The sequence below is a fragment of the Crassostrea angulata genome, chromosome 4 (assembly GCF_025612915.1).
Source record: "Crassostrea angulata isolate pt1a10 chromosome 4, ASM2561291v2, whole genome shotgun sequence".
Classification (NCBI taxonomy): domain Eukaryota; kingdom Metazoa; phylum Mollusca; class Bivalvia; order Ostreida; family Ostreidae; genus Magallana; species Magallana angulata.
In genome coordinates, this window is record NC_069114.1 from 35,767,913 (window position 1) to 35,789,447 (window position 21,535).

Here is a 21,535-nt window from a genome sequence, read left to right on the forward strand (position 1 = left end):
TAATGCTCTCTAATGTTTTCACCCGTGGTGCTATGCCAAAAATGGCCGACTTTTAACTCGTAATTTACAGTGACTTAAAGTTTGCAGACACGTTTTGAGTACCGCATATGCTTTGGCGAGACTCAAAAGATTTGTTACATGCTTCCATAGCTCCGTATTGAGTCGAGAAACGTAAACAAAGACGAACAAAGTCATAGATGACGTCACAGTGCACTCGCGCTATATTTCCCGCGATAAATTTAGAGGTGGATCAAACATCTGTAATGCGTGTACTAGCTATTTCAGTATAGACTGCGATACCTGCCTCATTGACGTATGATTTGATTTTAATCTTTTTTAATATAGAGATTTTATGTATATATATTAGCAAGAGCCATACTTACTGTCATATCGATCCATTTTTAAGCTAATTGTGCATGCATGAGTAGGGAGGAAATAAACAATTAGGCCTATAGGACATTTTGAAATAAATAAAAAGGAATAAAATGAAAAAATAAACAGTTTAAAAAAATTATGTAGATATTACAAATAGTCAGACCATTAAATTTAAAAGTGGGAAATTACACACCTACAGACAGGTACCGGGCTCTCTCTCTCTCTCTCTCTCTCTCTCTCTCTCTCTCTCTCTCTCTCTCTCTCTCTCTCTCTCTCTCTCTGGGAAGGGGGTTGCGCTGTATGTATCATAACCATTAAAATTGGTTTCTTTACAAGAGCAATAAACACCAAAAACAAAATACATCATTTATTTTTTGCATTTGCGTTCTTGCAGAAAGTCACACCCACACAATCTACAATATTCAACATCAATATTCTGCAATATTCAACATCAACCACATCTGAAAACTTCTGAAGTTTTCATTTGACAAGCAGCTTGTCATATATGCTCAAGAGCACATTACCATAATATTGGTATACTCAATAAGAACCTTATCAAGTACGTACTGATTTATTACCACAACCATACACTTTAAACTTTCCCGTGCAAATTAAGTTTGAACGCCAGAATGAATACATATCAAACCCGACTTACCTACAAAACCTTAAGCCCCACCCCTGTCTCTTATTGGCGTTTCCACAAAAGAAAATAATATTTTATTCCAATTCACCGAGTTCAACCGAAATAATTTATATACCTTTGGCATACTTATTGTAGAGCAATACTCTATAAAAAATTCTTTGACGTTCGTTGATACCTAAAATAAAACTAGGCTATAAGTTGACAATGATGCAAGGTATGTGTAATTCTTGCTGCGCTCGCCAGAACGGTAGCACCGTAAAACATATTAAATTATAGCGAGCGCAGCTCGCCGGAGCGAAGCGAGCTCTACCGGCAAGGCGTGTGTGAATAGAAAATTCGGACTAGTTGCACATTCATTCAACGGATTTTTTTGGCGTCAGTAAATCGGACCAGTAATGCATCGTTTTAATCGTCCCAGTAGTTCCCTGTAATCATGGCAATTTTTATCACTTCACACTCTCACAAGAATCAGCAAAACTTTAGACAGTAAAAACAATAACGATGTAAGCGACATACAGTCAATGTTACCTCTAAAGTTCACCTCAGTACACTTTCAATCAAAAATAATCGTGTGACGTCACAAACGTTTACACATTGATAAGATATATTTTTTCGAAGTCAGTAAATTTTGACCCACAATTCATAGTACCAATGGTTTCCAACCTCACGTTCCAAGTTCTCCCGAGAATCAAAGTAAAACCTTTGAAAAGCTTATGAGATGTGTAATTTTAAGAACATCATGCTTTTTAAGTAAATAAAACAGTATACTTCGCATACTTTTATTTCTCAGGGGAGTTTTAAAGAGTAAGACGACACTTAACCAACGTCAGCTTTGACGTCACAATAAGCACTGATAAGGGGAAATTACTCTAATTGAAGTTATTGTAAATCTGCTGAAATGACCAAAATCCTCTTAAAATCTTGCAAAGGCTAAGATAAAGAACAGCTGACGAATAAGGACATTTTATCAGATACAGGAAACAGTTGTAAATTGCACTAATTTGGATGAATGCTCACAAATATTTTATTCACTATAATTACGGTAATTTCCTGAAACGTAACGTTATACGTAGCAGCGCCTTTTTTTAAAGGGGGTGGGTGGGTGGATGACAGCCTCATCCAAAAAAATCTTTGCAAGCAAAAAGAAAAATAAATCATGAAAATTCTAATCCTTCAGCTCTTTAGCAGTTCAATGGTTTCTTTATTTTCACTTCCATTAATTACATGCGGGGGGGGGGGGGGGGGGGGGGACAACACCATGTTCTTTTAACATGATAAGCAAATATTTTTAAGCGTAAATTAAAAATAAAATTAAACATTAATTATTTTTTTTTAAGTGGAGGGGCAAATCCATGGTAAGTCGATTTTCTATGTATAAATTGACAAAAATGAAAAAAATTTTAGCATGGGGGGAGCTCTATGATGAGTCAAGTTTTATATGTAAGTTTAAGAAAAAATGTCTACTACAAAAAAAAAAAGGGGGGGGGGAAATCAATCAATCAATCATAATCACAATCACTTTAAAAGAGGAGATGCAGTGCAATGAATATTTATATATTAAAATCTTTTTTATTTAACAACATTGTATCTGAGATTAAACTATTGTTCTACATATAAATAAATAAATTATAACAAATCTTATAAACTAAGAATAATGAAAATTTACTGAAAAATAGGTATGTTTTATTTTTTGGCATTCAAATTTCACGTTATTAATTTTATTTTATTAATTTATTATAATTCATTGTTTGATCACATTTTGTTAAATTTACAACAGTAATTCCACTTTCGGGGTTTCTGACCTTTTGACAAACATATATTTTTATACATCAGCAGAGGTTTTGATTGCCCCATTGATTTACTCATACAGTTACCCTACTGTACAGATAGATTTAAATGGGTTTGACACAATCCCTTGTTACTTTCATACAGTGTAATACACGAATTAAATGAGGGTTTTTTCTTTTAATACCTAAATTTGACTTTACCTTTTCTTAGACAGTCTTTTACGTTAAATAGCGCAAATATTATTATATCGAAACCATGCATTTGCTGATTAAAAAGGGAGATCACAAAAGCTTACCGACAAGAAACCTCGTTTCCTGACACTTTGGGCCCCGGTCAGTACGTCTCACTTATAAACACCAGACCTTAAAGGGATATAAACGACTATTTTCATCTTTTTATAAAAAGAAAATTACTGAACTGTTTTAATACTTATATATTTCTATGTTTCTGTTCGTCATTTTTAATGAAAGAGAAAAACGAGGCCTTGATTGAAATAAAGTCTTACTGTACGAACATTCAAATACTCCATAGTACACAAATCTTTCTTTGACGACATTTGCCGATTTGTTTTAGGTGGTATATGGTATGTTGAGATATCAAAATTGTAATCAGCGTTTGAAAATTTTCAAAAATATTAAATGTACTAGTATTTAACCGGAAAATGCGTTTGAGAAAATGGTACAACGTAAAAAACAACAACAACAAAAAACCAGCATATTGCAGGTTGATAGTTTGTGGTTTGACTTATTGTGCTGTACCCTGTTAGGCATAACATTGTGAGGGAAAAAATATCCAACTAATTTATTGTTTATGTCAAGAGAAAGTATGTCACAATATAAAGGTGTTCTCCATATCTTTTCATATTATTTTATCACAATGTTTACAGTTTCATGCGAAATTATCTTAATTACATTTTGTTGGCAACCAAAGTTTAAAAGAAAAATTAGATTCATATTGCTGAAATTTAGGTTAATGTCAGTTGTAGAATAAGAAAAGGTTTCGAAAAGTAATCTGACATACTACAGACACCCAGACAGTCACTACTAAAATAATTTATTATGAGCATTTCATGTGAATTGTATTCAAAATGATGTGTTTAAATTGTGACTGACTAAAATTCCTATCATCAAACGAGTGTGCTCTAGAGACTTTGGGCAAGACCTTTATAACCAAGAAAAGATAATACTGCTGTAACTGCCGGTATGGGCTGTTAGTCTGTTTCATCTTTAGAAATATCTATGTGGAATCCAGATACTTTAACTTTTAAGCGTGTTTTCCCCATTCATTCCAGCACACCTCTAACTTCTCATCTCTTAGAACGTAATTATTTGTCGGAGACCGTTCAGTTTGGAATTCTTGAAATCACGACAGTTTATCCGGTACAGCACCCCTTATCTCGGTTTTTTATCTGTCGCGCTAGTACAGCCAGTCACAGCCAAATTAATCGATCCGGGGCCATTTCTTTTATTGGAACACAACAATTGCATGAATTCCTCCATTTCATTTTCTGCTTTCATGAGGCCAGCCACTTTTGGGAGACGATTAATTCTCGGTGTGCCTGTGTTTCGCTTGTATTTTTCACGTCTTCTAACGTTAGTAAGTCTATCTAATGAGGCTGATGGGTCGAAACATCCAATCAATACCAGATGCTGATCATACAATATCTACAATGATCTGCTGTTTCCACAGTCTGGCCAAAACTGTTTTTTTTTTGCGCCCATCAGCTCGAAATAACTGGTCGGCACGGAGTCCAATTTAAGTCATGCTGATGAATTTTAATAAAACGCAATGACGCTGAAATTGAAAAAAAAAACAAACTAACGACGTGTCTGTCAAAGAACTTACAATGTCCGCTGCAATGGAGTAGATTTGCATGACATATTAATTCTAACCAAAGAAATCAGATGTTAATCATGTCCCGGTAAGCGTTGGAGATACGTATGGAAGCTCTTCCTGCCATGATAAAAAATACTAAACCACTAATGTTCATATAATATTTACGTGTATGATATTGAAAATATCTTTGACACTCAACTGTTAAAAACAATATTACAGCCAAAGTTGCGTTGACATGGTCAGAGTTTGACGTGATGCGTTAAGCAAAGCAGGTGTTCCATACATCAACTGTACACTATTTTAAGGTTTTTTAATTTGAAAAAATAACGCTGATATGATATGTTATCTCTCGTTTATCAGTAACTTAAATACATTTAGCCTATAATTGGTTCTCAAAATCAAGTTCGAATGTTTTTTCACTCAGAACGGCTGCACTTTATCATTATAATTATCTCAGATCAGAATTTGGTAGCAAGCAAACAAACTCACCAACTTGCATTATAATTTTTCTATAATGAATCTTTTGATTTTGAAATCTTTTTTATTTGATTGTGATGACGTTGGATTCACCATGCATAATATCAGTATTTGGTTTGAGTTCGCAGAGAAATGTTTATGATCATTGTTACTTGTGGTACAGAGTCGTAAATCATGAGACTCTGAATCGCATTTCTCATTTATCAAATAACACTTTGCAAGACAAGGTCTGCCATTTTTATTTGGAAGCGATGGAAATAGGACCGATTTCATCCTCGCATGAGAAAGTGGCAGATTTAGAGGGTACGAGGAATCGATTTTATAACACGAATTTGGCATATGGTAGACTTGATTAAATGACAAATCAAATTCTGTGATCTCCAGTACCGTCGCATTGATTGGAGTGTTTTGACGGGTCGTCAAGACGGCAAAACCGAGAAGAACGAGAGGAGAGCGAGAGGAAGGCGAGAAGATTATGGGCTACAGGCCATGAAAACAACGTAGTTACCGGAGCAACAACAACGCGGTTGCCCAAGCAACAGCAAGAGCCTGGCGGTGTATAGACAGACAAATGAGATTTTACGTGCTAAGCTGATAGTTCTTTTACTCTCTTTCTCTCTAAAAAAAAACAAGCGAACACTTTTTACAGATAACGCTTTACTAAAGCCTCTATAAGATAACTCGTTCAAGGGTGTAATATGATTTACTAGAATTCCGAAAGGAGGCATAATTTGTGTCACTCTACAGAGAGGCATTCTAAAAGGGCTTTAAGATTCGAATTAGTAGTAATATATTATGGTGTAAAAGTTTGACGGTCCATTAGGAGCTGTTACCCAAGTTAAGATTGGTGTCAAATATCAGTATATGGAATCCATATATATATGCTACTCTTGCTGCCAAAGAGTTGAATAAAGTTCTAATTTTTGGAAAGACTGCAGGCATTATGTGCTGGTTTTAATTTACGTTTCAACATGAGATTTCGAAATCTTTAACATTTACTTGAGACCTCGACTTCTTTTGGAAAGAGGGCAAAAACTACTTTTCAATTGATTTATATATAAAACAAATAAACAGCTGTTCTTAGATATTTATTGTCAGCAGTAAAGAAATGTGCTTTTGAATTGAAACAAGAAGTTAGTGAACCTATATATATCAGCAAAAAACACTTTGGCTTAAGGATGTCTTGCTGAGCAGCATTTCAATTAAATTAGTGTAGATAAATAAAGGTCTACATTTTTATTGTTGACTTTTAAAGAAATCGATGAATTAAAAGCGTGTTGTAATTGCTGGATCGAGTCGAAAGGGCAGAGGAATCGTGTGTCATTGATTACCAGTAAGTTTCTCTGTCCCAGTTGTTATATTGCACAGAATAGCAACGAAAACTGTGGCCACCAGGCATCACAAATATATATTCCACAAGTTAAAATAGTAAATTTGAAAGTTGAAATAGAGAATGAAGTCTATTTTACATATATTTGTTGACAGAATGAATTATCGTAAAGTCTTAGTGTTGACTCTACGGAAACATTCTCAATTGAGACTGGTCAGCGGCCGATCAATATAAGAACAATAAACTATCCCAAACCGGAAATTCCCCAAAGCTTCTAAAATAAAAATTGAATTGGGTCAATATCATATCAAATATCCGAACAACAACAGTACGTCCCTGTGGATCTATATTGATACAATCAGCATTCAACAACTTATTTTTTGCTTTTCTTCCTTGGCGGCAATTTTATGGGGTAGTTCTATTCAGGACACACAAATTGTAACTGACATCTTTCACGGCGTGCCCCAGTCGGCTACGAAAGATTCACAGTGGTCCATAGTGGGCTGGAAGTGATTTTTTCCTACAGCCGTCGATTCTCCCTTTTGTTTTATAAGTAACTCCAACAACCGGTCCACAAAATATATAAATTTTATTAGACCCGGGAAGTATTTATTTCTTGGAATCTAAAGTCCCTTACACTCTGCGATATGCGAAAGTCAATACCAGATACATCTTAGTTGGTTGCCGGTCTCTCAAGGGAAATTTTACATGGTTATTTAGAGGGGTTTAAAAACAGCCTAATGCTAAATAATTCACGCTTCCTATCTGTACAGTTTTGACTCTTCTGGATACGGTGCGTTAGTTTGTGTAACCCGATAAGGTTGAATGGCATGGATGCTTTAACTAACTGGCTTAACTTGAAGAGGGGTGAATTTAGAAAAAAAGGTGAGTGAATCTCAGAATCTCTAATTTAATCTGATGACAACTTATTAAAGTTTAATTTAATTTCTTTAAGTTTGCGCTAGATTATACAATTGATTTTTGTAAGGAATATGGTTACATTTATTTTTTTCGATTTTTTCTATTATTTAAATTGATTTTTTTAATAGCAATGGAATTGCACAGCTTTGAGTGCTATTAAATGTGGAATTTGAGTAAAAGTAATTGTTCTTTACAAAATCTCTTACTTCGTACAGTATATAATCAAATCCATATATAATTTGTAGATATATTACAACCGAAAAATGAAAATTGATTTTGAAATATATTTCATTTTTGAAGTTTACAAAACTGCAATAATGTGTAACAAAATTTCAGCCATTTAAAAAGCTAATTTTGGGCTAAAACATCTCTTTTTCAACATTTTTAAATTGGTTCAAGGATAATTTTTTGTTTTTCAACTGTCCCATTAACTATTGTATTTTATTTCATGTTGTGGAATGTTTTAAATCGTTGCTGTTTTATAAATATGACACATGTATTATTTTGAAGTAAAAAATATGTATTTTAGGATAGCAAACGTCATTAAAATCAAATATATAACCATTAGACAGAAAATAATGGGGACCGACAGACTTAGTGACGTAATTTGTTACATTATATTTTTTAAAAAGTTGCAGTGAGATATAGATAATAATGAGAATTTTAAAATTTCCCTTTAAGGACATTTTGACGTACAATATAAAGAAATATTAAATTCCTATTAATTAAACTTCGCGATTTTTGTGGAACTTGTGCGTTCATATGTAAACTATTTTACATGCAGTTATGATTAGTAGAGCTCATCTGACTACAATACGTATTGCGAAGTGATAACATCCGATCTAATTCCACTCCATTACCATAAGTACAAGTCTAATAGAATGATATTAAGTAAGATTGTAATTGCGTAATTTTGCATTAGAGAAAATGGTGTATATGTATATATGAAGCAATTGTCATGTAGATAAAATGGGGAGGCATTTGATCACACTTAGTATGCTTTTTGACACTCCTATTAAGTGATACTCACTTAAGCGTTTTACCTACGTTTACTTAGACGTCATCAATATTACGTATATTGTTTTGATTTAGAGAAAGAAAAAGCGATAGGGCTCTTTAAAGTGTCGATTTATTTGTAACGGTAAACATGAGGTCTGTAGATAGATGGGCTTGAACCAAGTCCACAAAATGGGCATTTTTTTCCACCGTGAGGCATTGGTGTCATCGAGCATTCATTATAATCTACATATCAGGGACTTCAATTAGTTGCTCTAGGTGGCTATGAATAATTTCATTCCAAAGACTCACTCGGGGTATTATTATATCTGAATGGTTATTTCACGGTTTTAATTTGCAAAAACTAAATTCTAGTATGATTTCATTTTTATTATTCATTTTTGTTTGATGAGGCTTGCTTCAAAATATGAAATATCACTGGAAGTTAATTTTATTGCTCCCCATCAATTGTTGATACTAGTAATTTGTCTAGAGAGATATTACACGAAAATTTAATTATGGCTATTGTGCGTGATATGTAACCCGTGGAACGCATTTTTGTAAAGTCCTATTGTAAAGTCTGATATGCAAGGTGCACGTTTCATTCTGAAGAAGTCTAAATGTTCTTAATGGGGACTTGGCCAAATCAGTCTTGCATGCAGACCTAGGATTCCATATGCCCATCTTAGAGGTACATGTATATGTATACTAAACACTTGCCATTTCTTTGACCACTCTCCTCTTCATCATTAAGTAATAATTTTTGAGATTTTTAATACATATATAACGTGTATGATCTAAATAACATTGCCAGTGGACTGCATTACTAGTTAATGTCGCCAAAGTGATCTCACTTTATTCTTGAACTGGAATGTATGTGGTTATACATTACAATGACAAATCAAAACCTTAAAAGGATTTGGTTGCTAATGTAATTCTTTGTAGATCTATGGTGACAATATTTAAAATTTAAAGTTAAGCTTGCTTACTTTATATGAGGTTTTTGGCTTGGATTTACCTTAAATTAAGCTCGTGGCTTAAATGCCATTCCAGACTACACATGCTTTGATATTATTGTAAAGGGACCGGGTGTATTCATAAACAGACCCAAAATAATACTCTATATTCAGACTCCTTGAAGAGATTTGTTCTAAGCTTTGTCATGGCATTATATATTGAAGTTTGCGTGAAATTCACTACCATTTGTGTTTAAGTTTGTTCTGATTTTGTGCTTGGTTTTGCAGTGAGGTTCAGACTAGTCTTTACCAACTTGCACATAGTTTTTACATATGTTTGTTCTTAATTTTGCGTTGATTATTTTCCTGGTCAATCTGTTTTTGTCGAATCTTGTGGCATTAAACTCACAACGCTAATGTCTTTTTTTCTATTTGAAATAAAAGTTGGATAACCATTGTCATTACTGTTAATCACACAAAATTAAAGCCATCTCAATAAATGTAGAAAAATACTGACTGGCTCGAAGACTTACAAATATCTAAGAAGTCTTTTGACATTCTGAGCTAATAGCTGGGTAGAACTACAAATTATTCATACACCAAACAAAGGCAGTCTCTGTGGCGTAATACTTTTATTATAATACGCAGCCTTAGGAAAGAAAAATGAACATTGGTCTACATTGAGAAAAAGTAGGGCGAAACCAAATAACATAACTCTTATCAATGAAAGCACGAGTAGCTTTGTCAATGACACAGAAATGATAAAGAATAAATATAGCTAAAACCTGAATTCTATACGTGGTAAGGGGCTGAATTCTGGCCTCAGGATCATGAAACAATTTTAGACTCAGTCGGTCATAAAACGATTGTTTATCATAAAATGAAGGTTGAAATTTGTAATTATTAAGGTATACCTTTACTCAGAATGAAAAAAAATTCCACTGATGAAAATGAAAAACCATCTATTGTGTGTTAAAGACCTATCATGGTAGTGCTATTTTTCACTTTCAAAAAAGAAGGTCAATGACCTACTTTTTGAGATAATGACCATTGAATACTTTTTTGAAAATTTTAGAAAAATCCCTAAAAGTTTTACACATATGATTGAGATTTTATTAATTGTGAAAATAGTACAAATTGCTAAACTCTTTAAAAAAGGAAATACAGTTTATGAATGGCAGTGACACTAAACAGACACAAAGCATTAAGTTTTCATTCACAATTGGTATAAATATTCTAGTCCGAATTTCCTCTACCAGTTTTCAAATTCGTACCCTTTTTGGTTCAATTTAACAAAAAACTGAATGATGATAATACTAAAACATTTATAGCATAATCTAGGTATATTGACCTTAAACTTATATGAGGTCAATGATCAAATTTTGAGATATAGTGTCTTTTATCGTTTTTAAGCATTTTTCAATATTTTTGTAGTGCGTGCCATTCGATTATCTAAACGAAAAAGTGAGATAAAACCAACGTAAAATATGCAAAATTATGTTGACTAACAAATGAAATCTTAACTTTGAATATTGCAGTACTACGAACAATATTTCAGTGAAAAACCAGAATCTGGAAATTTTAGTCCGAATTTACTCTGTTTTGCTAAAATTCCAACTTTGTTTGAGCCTAATTACATAATATAGTAAAATTATCGAATGGTATGTCAATAATAATTCATTTCATAATTACTTTTAGTGTTTAGAAGAAATTTTACTCATGACATTGAACATTGAGAACTTAAACCCTGAGTAAACAACGTCCTTAACAAGATTCATATATTAAGACACTATTCATAGCATTTCGATTTTATGTTTATTCTAATCAAGAGACACGAAGACAGTGATTCTGGTGCCAGGAATTTTGAAGTGTTTGTACCTAGTAGCTATGTGGCCTTGAGCCTATAGGTCTTTAATGCGGCAAGCATCCTTCTGTGTATGGAGTTAATTATGCTGTTGACCTTTGTTGTAGTACATGTAATGCTATATATAGTATCACTCCATTCATCTACAGCGCACGCGTCTGTTGATTTATAGGCTGGTCCGTAATTGACGTACATGTTTATGTAAATGTCCCAGTGAGACTTATGTCTATAAAGGTAGCGGTCCTAATGGGACAACTCAGCTCCTATAGTAAATATTGAATAACTTTAGCATCGTGGAATGAACTATAAAAAGTATTATCTATACCATCGTGTATTATGGAACATTTAATAAAATAGCAAGAACGTTAGATTTTAATGATGACATTTGTTCTAATAAATTATCAAGACAAAATGCAAATACATGTATACATGTATTAGTGTTTGCATATCGCATGAATGGGTGGAATTTTATATGAATGTCACAAGAATATCAATTAGACAAATAAGAATTTTTAAAAAGAAACTAAAAGATGTTTTTGGGGCACACAAAGTACAATATGGAACTCTATTATGCCATTAAAATATACGTGCAAGACTTTAAGATCATTTAAACGGGGATTGTAAGATCATGAGCTATGCTGCCAAGAACAGTTACAGGCCCAATTTTTATTCATTCTGGCTCATTCTGTCCAAGCACCATTTATATCATCTCCTCGTCTTTACAAGCGGTCCCCACACCAGTTATTTGTTCACATTCCTGTTCTGAGCGGCCATGTACTAGTATATGCCGAATGTTTTTGTAGCAGTTTTGAATTATTTTGAAGATGATTTAAGCAGATTAGTTTGCGACAGAAGCTTGCAGAAAGTAAACCCAGTGCATGGACCTATGTTTTCATAACAAACACACGTAACACCATCTGAATTTGCAGATAGTTTATATTTTTTAAAATATTATCTGAACGATTGCCTCCCTCAAGAAGCTGCATTTCTTACCCAAGACTAAATACTTTTGGTGTATATCATATGTACATGTATGTCAGAAGTTGCAATGTTCACTTTTTGTGTTCTATATATCGTCGACTTTCTTGTTTAGGTTTTATGTATATTGTTTGACAGACCGATTGCAGTTTGTTTCAGTTTTTATTGAATGTGAATCCTTAACGTGGCATTTTAGGGCAACATTGAAGTTGATTTTTCTTCGAAATATCAACAGAACTTTTAGCTTTACGATATCAATTTTGACTTTTCCATCTTTGAGTTTGAGTGCCCTAGCCTAATTCTAGGCAACTTAAAACTTGATGTTTTGTCATAATGTAAATCTGTAACGAACTTCTGCGCAAATGAACAGCAGTCGTTATTTTCGTTTATAAAATATAATCATATAGAGTAACCTGTAGAAATTTGCCAAAGAGTGTAAGAATTACTTTGTAACTGTGCTATACAATTGTAAGTAGTATAGTGTGTATATTGTTGATTTAAAATATTTGATCATAGTAACAGTTGAGCTGAAATTAAAGTTGGATATATCTATATTTGAGTTGGTTATTGGTGGAGCAAAGTTGGAAATGATTGTGTTGTTCATGGGCTTCCGTAAAATTCAAATACAATACAAACTGAAACATAATACACAAATGATTAATAATACAGTATAAAAAGGGCAGTCGTAGAACACAAGCTGAAATAAAGTATACAAACTGGATCGTGATAAATGTTGATAAAACGTGTACAATACACTGTCAATTATACAATACAAATTAAAACCAAACTTAACATTCACTTTTTTGAAATAAAAAAAACATACAATAAAATTATATAGACTTGTACATAGAATACAAATGGAAAAGATTGACTGATGCAACATTCAACGTATAACATACATTAGTTATTGGTGTAATTTTCACATTCGCATGTGTCCTAGATACGACTGCCTGACATACATTAAATTACATTGTACTAGCTCCCTGCTAACGCAGTTCCATGGATTCTGTGTCGGAATATTACAACGTGTTCCAGGGCCAATCTGGCATTTTAGTACCCATCTGAGTTGCTATCCATACGTGGAAGGAATGAGTTAAATTCAAAGAAATTTCGTAAGAAGATGCTCAATTATGTGGTTAAATAAAGAAAGGAAATATTTGGTTTTTCCTATTTAATCTTTCAGTTAACCTCGTAAAGTATCAATTCAGTCCATTTTTTGCAAAGTACGAATGGTCAATTGGCACAAATTCAGTCAAATTCTTGTGACAAAACTTTTGTAAAGTGTGCATTCAACTACATAAGGCGCTTAGACCACACATTATAACAGTCTTAAATACGCTTGTATATACACTGTTACTCACTTTAAACTCGCTTCAAACTTGTTATCTCTCCTCGCTTCGGGCACGATTACATTTAGTTTAAAACTGGTAGTGACTTTTATACGAAAAACTAATAGGGACAAATAAAAATATTTTTATCTCGTAATTACGATGAAAGATATCGGTATTACGAGGTATTTATTTCGTGAGAAAAGATCTAAAAAGATCTTGATAATTAATTCGTTATAACGAGATCAGATCGTTTTTGTAATAACGAGGTAATTAACTCGTAATGACGAGATCTTTACTCGTAATAACGTGATTTTTTCTCCTAATTACGAGATCTTTACTCGTAATAACGAGATAATTACATGTAACTTGTAATCACGAGATCTTTTTTCGTAATAAGGAGATAATATAACTCGTAATAACGAGATCTTTTTCTCGAAATACGAGCTAAAAAAATTTTTTGGGTGGCCCTATTCGTTATTCGTACTTTTAGGTACGGAAGAATAACTTTATACAATTTTGTTTCTTTGTTTCTCGTAAAAAGACACAATGGAATATCTGTAGTATTTTAATCAAGCTGTATATCAACTTAAACTATATTGATTAGTTTGATTCGTCTTGTCTTCCGGTTGTAGTTTAGTTTCTCGCACGTAGTCCTTATAAATTCAATTTTTAGGACACTTTCGTCACTCAGATGACCTATTGCTATCCGATTCTGTCCGTCGTAGGGGTCGTGCAACGTGGGGGAACATTTGGACATTACAGTATTTTCTTTCAACCAATCTGAATATTAAAGAAACATAATTTGTGAACTGCATGACCCAGGAGACATTTTTCAGACAAACGAAAATGTGCATGAGTTTGATGCACAAAGAGGTTGCTACCAAAATTTTGAATTCATGACCCTTTGGTCAGGGGTTCTAGTGGGATTTTTTGAAAGGAGGATCGGTTATATACTAGAAGTGAATATTCATTAATTCTTACTGGGCCTTCTCAAAGGCAAAAGTGCATTGTTAGGACCTGTACTGCTTCGGCCAAAATTCAAAACTGCGAAATTTATGACCTCATGGTCGAGCTTCTGCTATTCTGAAAAGAAGTTGATAAGTCATTCTATGAATATGGTTTAACTCTTTGAAACTCTTTGCTATACTTGGCATTTAGCAGGCAAATGGAGTAGTTGGCTATGAGAAGCAAAGAATCATCTATTGCAAAATTGACCCTCTGTGGTTTCTCTATACTGCTGAGCATCTAGCAGGCAAACGGAGAATGAAACAACCCTCCCTCCTCCACTCTTTAGATAGAATCAACCTGTTTTAACTGGGTTTTCCAAAGGAAAGATCCGGTTATTGAAATGGTGAAAATGGCGGGCGGGCGGGCGGCTGCCAAAAGGGTATCCTTATTTTACGGATAACTCCTCCTACAGTTTTAAAGATAGGGAATTAATCTCACATATCAGAGGTGTGTGTATTGCTAGGATTTTGTGAAAATACCAGCTGTTGAACTTAATCATTTTTGGGGGAAATATTGCATATAGGGTACCCCTATTGTACGGACAACTTCTCCTCCAGTTTTCAAGATAAGAAGTTGTTCTTTTGCTCATCAATTGGACATATACCGGTATCATAGATGAGTCTACTGCTAGGAGTTTTATTTCTGCTGATTTATTTTAAAAACACTAACTTGAACTTACTCATTTTTGGCAAAGTATTGCATATATAGAGTGCCCCATTTCTCGTGATAGGTAGATGTAGTGTTCATCAATTCAGGGTTGACAAATGAATTATAGATACTGTTCCCTCAAAAGAAAACTCGGTTTGCTGTCACATTGACAGCTTTTCTCTTGTTTAACACCTCAGATCTGATTGCAAGACCTACCTATGTTGAGTCTTGTTTTTGAGCATCATGTTTTCCCTTGTCAGTTCATTTTGGTTTATTTTGCCAGTATCTCTTGTTCTTTATGAAGTGGGTTGTGAACAACAGATTGGTGCACAGTAAATCAACAAGTAAAAATGTTTATATTCTGTACAATATTTTAAGATATCACATGTACATGTATTCTGCAATAAAGTAAATACATGAACATGGATGGGATGCCTTATAAGATGTCAAATTCATCTGTTTTATAATCTAGTTTGTAATGTAAGTTTTGCACCTGCCAACGCCGTAAGGACCAAAGGGGAGATAAACCATCTAAACTCATTAAACAGCTGTCAATTCAAATCAACCCAAATTTTGTGTTGAGAGTTCTGAGGCATCTTATATTCATTTGTCAACAAGAAACAAATAATTTTTTGATTTGTATGCTTTTTAATTAAGAAATAATGCAAGCAATAAGACAACAAGTGCCAGTGCATATTTGTAAAGATAGGCCATTCGGAATCAACGTTTCATGAAGAGTTAGAGGGCTACATAAGTTATAGAACTTGTGCCCAATCTCACTGTAATTATTTTACAACAAAATATGTTCAAACGAAACCAACATTTTGTTTGGAGTCTTTAAGAAATATATTCATGATTATAGTTTAGGGGCGTACCTTTGGAAAATAAACCTAAAATATTCTTGGTCTTGCCGTTTGAAGTTGGTAATAAGGTTACATTTTTAAATAAAAGAAAGTTGGACTGCCCAGCTTCTCTGCTGAGTTGATTGATGTGTGTTCAACAAGAGTCTCGTGAATTTAGATGACAAGATCGTTAGTCTCATGGTTCATTTCATCTACATGAAGTGTCATGATCTATTCAACATGTGCTATACACTTTGCATCATTAAAATGTTTTAATGTAATTTGAATTCACGAATGGTGTGAAGTATCATAAACTATATATTCATATCAACATTGATAGAGATGTAAAATGCCCTTTACTTGAGTGTTTTATAATGGCATACATGTAAAAAAAAATAGTTTTAAAAATTCACCAAGGGTCGTTTCGGATATCAATGCATTTTAAGGACCCCCCCCCCCTCCCATTTAGTCATATGCACTCTCATTTTCACTCGCTTCATTTGTTCATCCTGTTCACAGCGGTGGGTATCGTCTGTTTATATCTGTCTAATTTTACCTTTTTTGTATTTTTCCTCTTCTGCGAATGGACAATTTACCAAATTACAGTCGGTGAGGCTTTTAATCAGTTTTTGTTCATAATCTGTGTGTACCATTAAATACTAAATATATCAAACGTACTTGTATACCTGTAAATATATATGCATAGCCTTTAGACAGTACCAAAATATGTAGTAATTATTATTGTTTAATCGGATATATTGCATGAACAAATAGAACTATAGACATTGCATGTTTAATTTACTGCTTCCAAATACTTAATGTACAAAACGCCTTCATTGTTGTGGCAGAAGAACGATAACTCTTACAAATCTAAATCTTCCAATTCATTGAATTTTGTTACCTTTTCATAACCTACTAATAGGGCAAATAGGTAATACTTAAATCAATAAATTATGTTTTACATGTACAAAAGCTTTCTGTCCTATGTGTAGACATTTTCTGTCATGTATTGACTATTGTTAACAGTTTAATATATATGATATTCATTTCGCGTAGCACAATACCTTGCGTGCATTCTATCTTTAGGGATACTTTGTGCATGTGTAGCAAACATACTGCTTATATTTCTATGTGATAGACTGATAATGTAGAACACGTATATATGCAATGTTGTGGTTGATATTGTTATTCTCAAGGTACAGATCTGCTGCAGAAAATGTCAGATTTGATCCAACAGAATACTCGGGATTTATCGCGAGTAATAATTCATCAACCATTATACTTCTGTTCACTTTTTCTGTATTTTTATTGACTTTTTGACTATTCTTTAAAAAGTTAAGCCGGAATACAACTACTAGGGTATAATTACTTTCATGAAATGACTTTTTTATTGACATTGGAAAACTTTGATGACGTCAGTCAAAAGGAGAGATGTTTCCTTTTGCTCTAGAAATAGCAACCAGTGATCCGACAGGTCCCGAAGACACGAAACCATGACATGCATTGCATGTCTAGTGATTCCATAGAGAGAGAAAAACAAGTTGTTCAAAATAATTCGAAAACTAACTAAGTTAATCTTGGATTTTATTTTGTTCACGTTTCTGTCTAATCAGGAACTTTGGAATTGATTTTGTAGTTTATCCTTATCGTTTTGTCCAGTATAATCCATCCATTATCCAAGCAGTAGAGTTAATTAGTAGAGTAAGCTTGTGATCGTAATAAGCAATGAGCTAGGGATCGAACTGGATTGTATCATTTTTTAAAAATCATTATAAGAATTTGTACGACCAGAAATTGAACATCGTATAAAGCCACGATCTAAAGTCCCCACATTTTTGTCATAGATATGGTTGTTAATTGCATAATTTGGAATTTTTTAATACGGTGATGTAATAAATTTCTTCTGTATTAATTACTTATTATGTACCGTTTCTCTTTAAAGCAACTTTTGGTAAGCTGATAGCTTTTTTAATGTATAACTAGACAATTATTAAATACCAAGAGCAAAAATAACCCTCAAATTTTCCAGCTAATTTTAGATTAATTTGCACTACTAAACAGAATTAAACGTATGACCAAAACAAACCAGTCTTAAAGAAAATAAATAAAATGTTAAAATAAATATTACGGTATTTCCTTGACATAATATCTTCGATGATTTTTCGATTCATAATATATCAAAATTTCAATGAATGCATTTGTTTTATGTAAACTTACCGCCAAACATCGGTAGCACGAATGAGCAATGATTTTATTTGTTATACATCATAAAAACACCATTGTTTGAAAACCTGATTTAGTTAACCAGAGTTTAGAATTCTTTGAACAAAAAAATCAGAGAACATGCCATTTTTATTACTCAATTGTATCCAAGTATTTTCTGGTATTGCATTGTGATTATTCATCGCCAGGGAGTAGGAATCTACGCCGGAAGCTCCAGAAATAATTGTTTTGGCTATAAAAGTCAATTTAAAACATTGTTAGTATCAACTCGTCTGCTAACCTTGAGCAAACATTATCTTATTTACAAAACACAGACATTCATATTTCATAACATTTTACAAGGCATAATGTTTCATCATCGTCGATGTTCTGAAATTCAGATCCCGTTTCCGGGGATTGGTTATCAATGTTATGACGTTTTAGTATTTAATGGATGGAAAGCGTGTCTCGCATGTATTATAGGGATAAGATTGCGGATTGTTGCAGCAAACGAGAGAGAGAGAGAGAGAGAGAGAGAGAGAGAGAGAGAGAGAGAGAGAGAGAGAGAGAGAGAGAGAGAGAGAGAGAGAGAGAGAGAGAGAGAGAGAGAGAGAGAGAGAGAAAAGGAGAGATAAAGACAAGGAATGGGGGAGAAAAAGAAGCGAGAGAAAGAGAAAAAAAAGTTGGGCTCTTGATTTTAATAGGCTCCTTTCCAGGGACTGATAAGTTTGAGTGTAGGAGCGCCGACATCAATGTTTTCTGGTGTCAACCGTTTTCTCCCGTTTCCTGGTCTCTGTGGTAACGAATCGATCGATGCTTTTCTCTTTATATGAACAGATACTCCACAAACTCTGACAGAGATAATCCAAGGAACGACAATTTTTAAGTACCTCGTTTTTCTATAAATCAATTTCAATTCATTCCTCCGTTGCATTTGCTGTTAGCTTTGCTTGTTTAAGTAATTCTGTTAGATTTAATTTATACACGATTTTATTAGGAATTTATCGTAATTTGCTTCTCATTAGAATAGTTTCCTCCAATTTACCTTTTTTCCAATTTACTTGACAATCTCTTTATTCTGACTTAATATTCATATAGAAATGAAATGCAATGTGGTAATTTGATCATGATCGCAGTATAAAAGAAATAGCAGACAAACTTCATGTACCGCTAGCATTTCTTGTACTTTAAGAACAACAACAAAAATGTAGAACTCCCCACCTATTTTTTTCCCTACTTGTTCTTGACATACCAATCCGACAGTTCGCTGCAAGAAAAACATGGACCAAAAAAACTCGCCAGTGATGGCGCATGTAGAAAATCTGTAAAACATAATCCTTCTTGTCAGTTTATGATCTTTGGAGTGTGTTCCGTCTATATGTTTATCTCTCTCTCTCTCTCTCTCTCTCTCTCTCTCTCTCTCTCTCTCTTACAATTAGTTGGCAATGATATACTCTATACAAAAAAATGAGGAATAAACATAAGTATACATAATTCAAGAAATTGTAAATAAGTCGTCTTTTTAAGACAAGTATATGTGCATTAGGATTTGGATTTTTAATAAAAAAAAAAAAACAACTTTGATATATATATGCAAACAAAATCTGCAGCTATCCAACGTCGTAAAAGAATAATTGCCGAATATACATGAGGATTTTTTAGAGCATTCCGGCTTTCTGTCATACAAGAAAAAACGCGGACACTTGCTAATTTCATAAACATGATTTACTGAATGCAAACTGCTTGTAGTCCCCGTTTATCGATCATGAGTCGCATTCACAGCTTGTACGTAAACACCCGTATTGGCGAGAGGATCGGTGCTTACGCTAGGAGAACTTGTAGCTGCTGTGATTTTGGTACGAACTGGTGTGGTGTCCAATTGGCAATTAACACTTACCAAAGCATTTAAAGTCCTGCAACTAGAAGATTTGTGAAGGAATTTCTTGGAAGAAGTAACCTGGCAATCAAGTGTATAGAATTCTGTAGTTTGCCGAAAGAGCGGAGTTCCGCAGATAATTGTAGCCTGTCTATGACTTCTGCAGAAATCATTTCAACTTTCGTGAAAATGTAAGAGGGGAATAGCGGGTTTTTGAACGAAGCGTTAACGAGACCACGATCTTCGATCTACGTCGGGGGTTTTTTCCCCTAGAATAACTAAAACGTGACAACAGAACGCAGAACAGCAAATGTGTCGGAGAACACTTTGCACCATCTGTTTTATTTTGAAGAGCTTTTATTAACTCTGTTTTAAAAGATGCAACTCTCTTCATCTTAACTGTTATTACTGTTATTTGGAATATTCGTCAACATGGGAGCAATATACGACAAAGTATTGGATATGGGTAAATCATCATTTGCTTCAAATACATAATTACTTATAATATCTCTGATTATGCTTATTTATTTCTGATTATACCAATTATCGTTTTTCTTTTTATTCTTTTAGAAATAATATGAATTTTGCTTATAATATTGTGTGTTTTTTACACATTAACTTTTATTAAGGCGGAGATATTCCCGGCTCTACGTTCGTGAATGTAGATTACTTGTTTTTATTTTGACTTTAATCACAAGTTGATTTCAACATTCAGAAGAAATGAACTTTCTTTCTTCATAAAACGGCAACAAGGTTGCTATTCTTTTATCTGTTCCTGCATCAGTGTCATTTGGAGTCGGCTGTAATACACAATCCAAAAAAATCAATGCAACCTCTCCCATTAATTTTTCATTTATCTTAATGTTTTCACTTATCAATATTGGAGACCTCTCGAAGTGCTTTGCCTGCGGCTATTGCACCAGCCCTTGATTGCAGGTGTCACCCAGGTATAGTAAGTACTTGTAGCAATAGGTCACAAATAATGGTTACCTATAAATGAGGAAAATTAATCCGATTGATGGAGTTGTTGAGAATTCCTGTTGTCGTCTTTAGTTTTGCAATGTTTATTGAAATAGTCATTTGGTTAAAACGTTGGATAGTTCAGAAAATCTCTCTCTCTCTCTCTCTCTCCCTCTCTCTCTCTCTCTCTCTCTCTCTCTCTCTCTCTCTCTCTCAGCACACACGAATAACAAGGAACAACATACGTATCGACGTTGAAATAAAATCTTGTTTTGCCAAATCAATTTTATAGGCTGTAAATCGAGTGGTGTTTATTAGTCATAATTGATCAGGACTTCTTCTCCCTCTTGCAGCTGTTATGTTTTGCAAACATTAGATACCAGGTTCATTACATTTGTAACTTAAATTACATAAATTGTCACTTATGTAATCAATACAAAGTACACGTCTATATACAATTTTGTATTGATTTCATTTTTTTTTATTTGGTTCACATGTCATCTT

At 33.6% G+C, this 21,535-nt stretch overlaps 1 protein-coding gene across 14 annotated transcripts in view; it reads left to right on the top strand.

Annotated features, from left to right (window-relative positions):
- LOC128182546 (Kv channel-interacting protein 4-like) overlaps window positions 1–21,535 on the top strand; it is a 116,467-nt gene that overhangs the window by 83,721 nt on the left and 11,211 nt on the right. Inside the window, exon 1 of one of the 14 annotated variants that reach the window (XM_052851257.1) lies at window positions 7,212–7,334. The exons of 10 other annotated variants lie outside the window; for them this stretch is intronic. In XM_052851257.1, the coding sequence (XP_052707217.1) occupies window positions 7,280–7,334 (55 nt within the window). In that variant the 5' untranslated portion in view covers window positions 7,212–7,279. Of the gene's footprint in view, window positions 1–7,211; window positions 7,335–19,962; window positions 20,538–21,535 lie in introns of those variants that run through there. 3 more of the 14 variants (XM_052851256.1, XM_052851258.1, XM_052851259.1) reach the window with 3 other exon arrangements.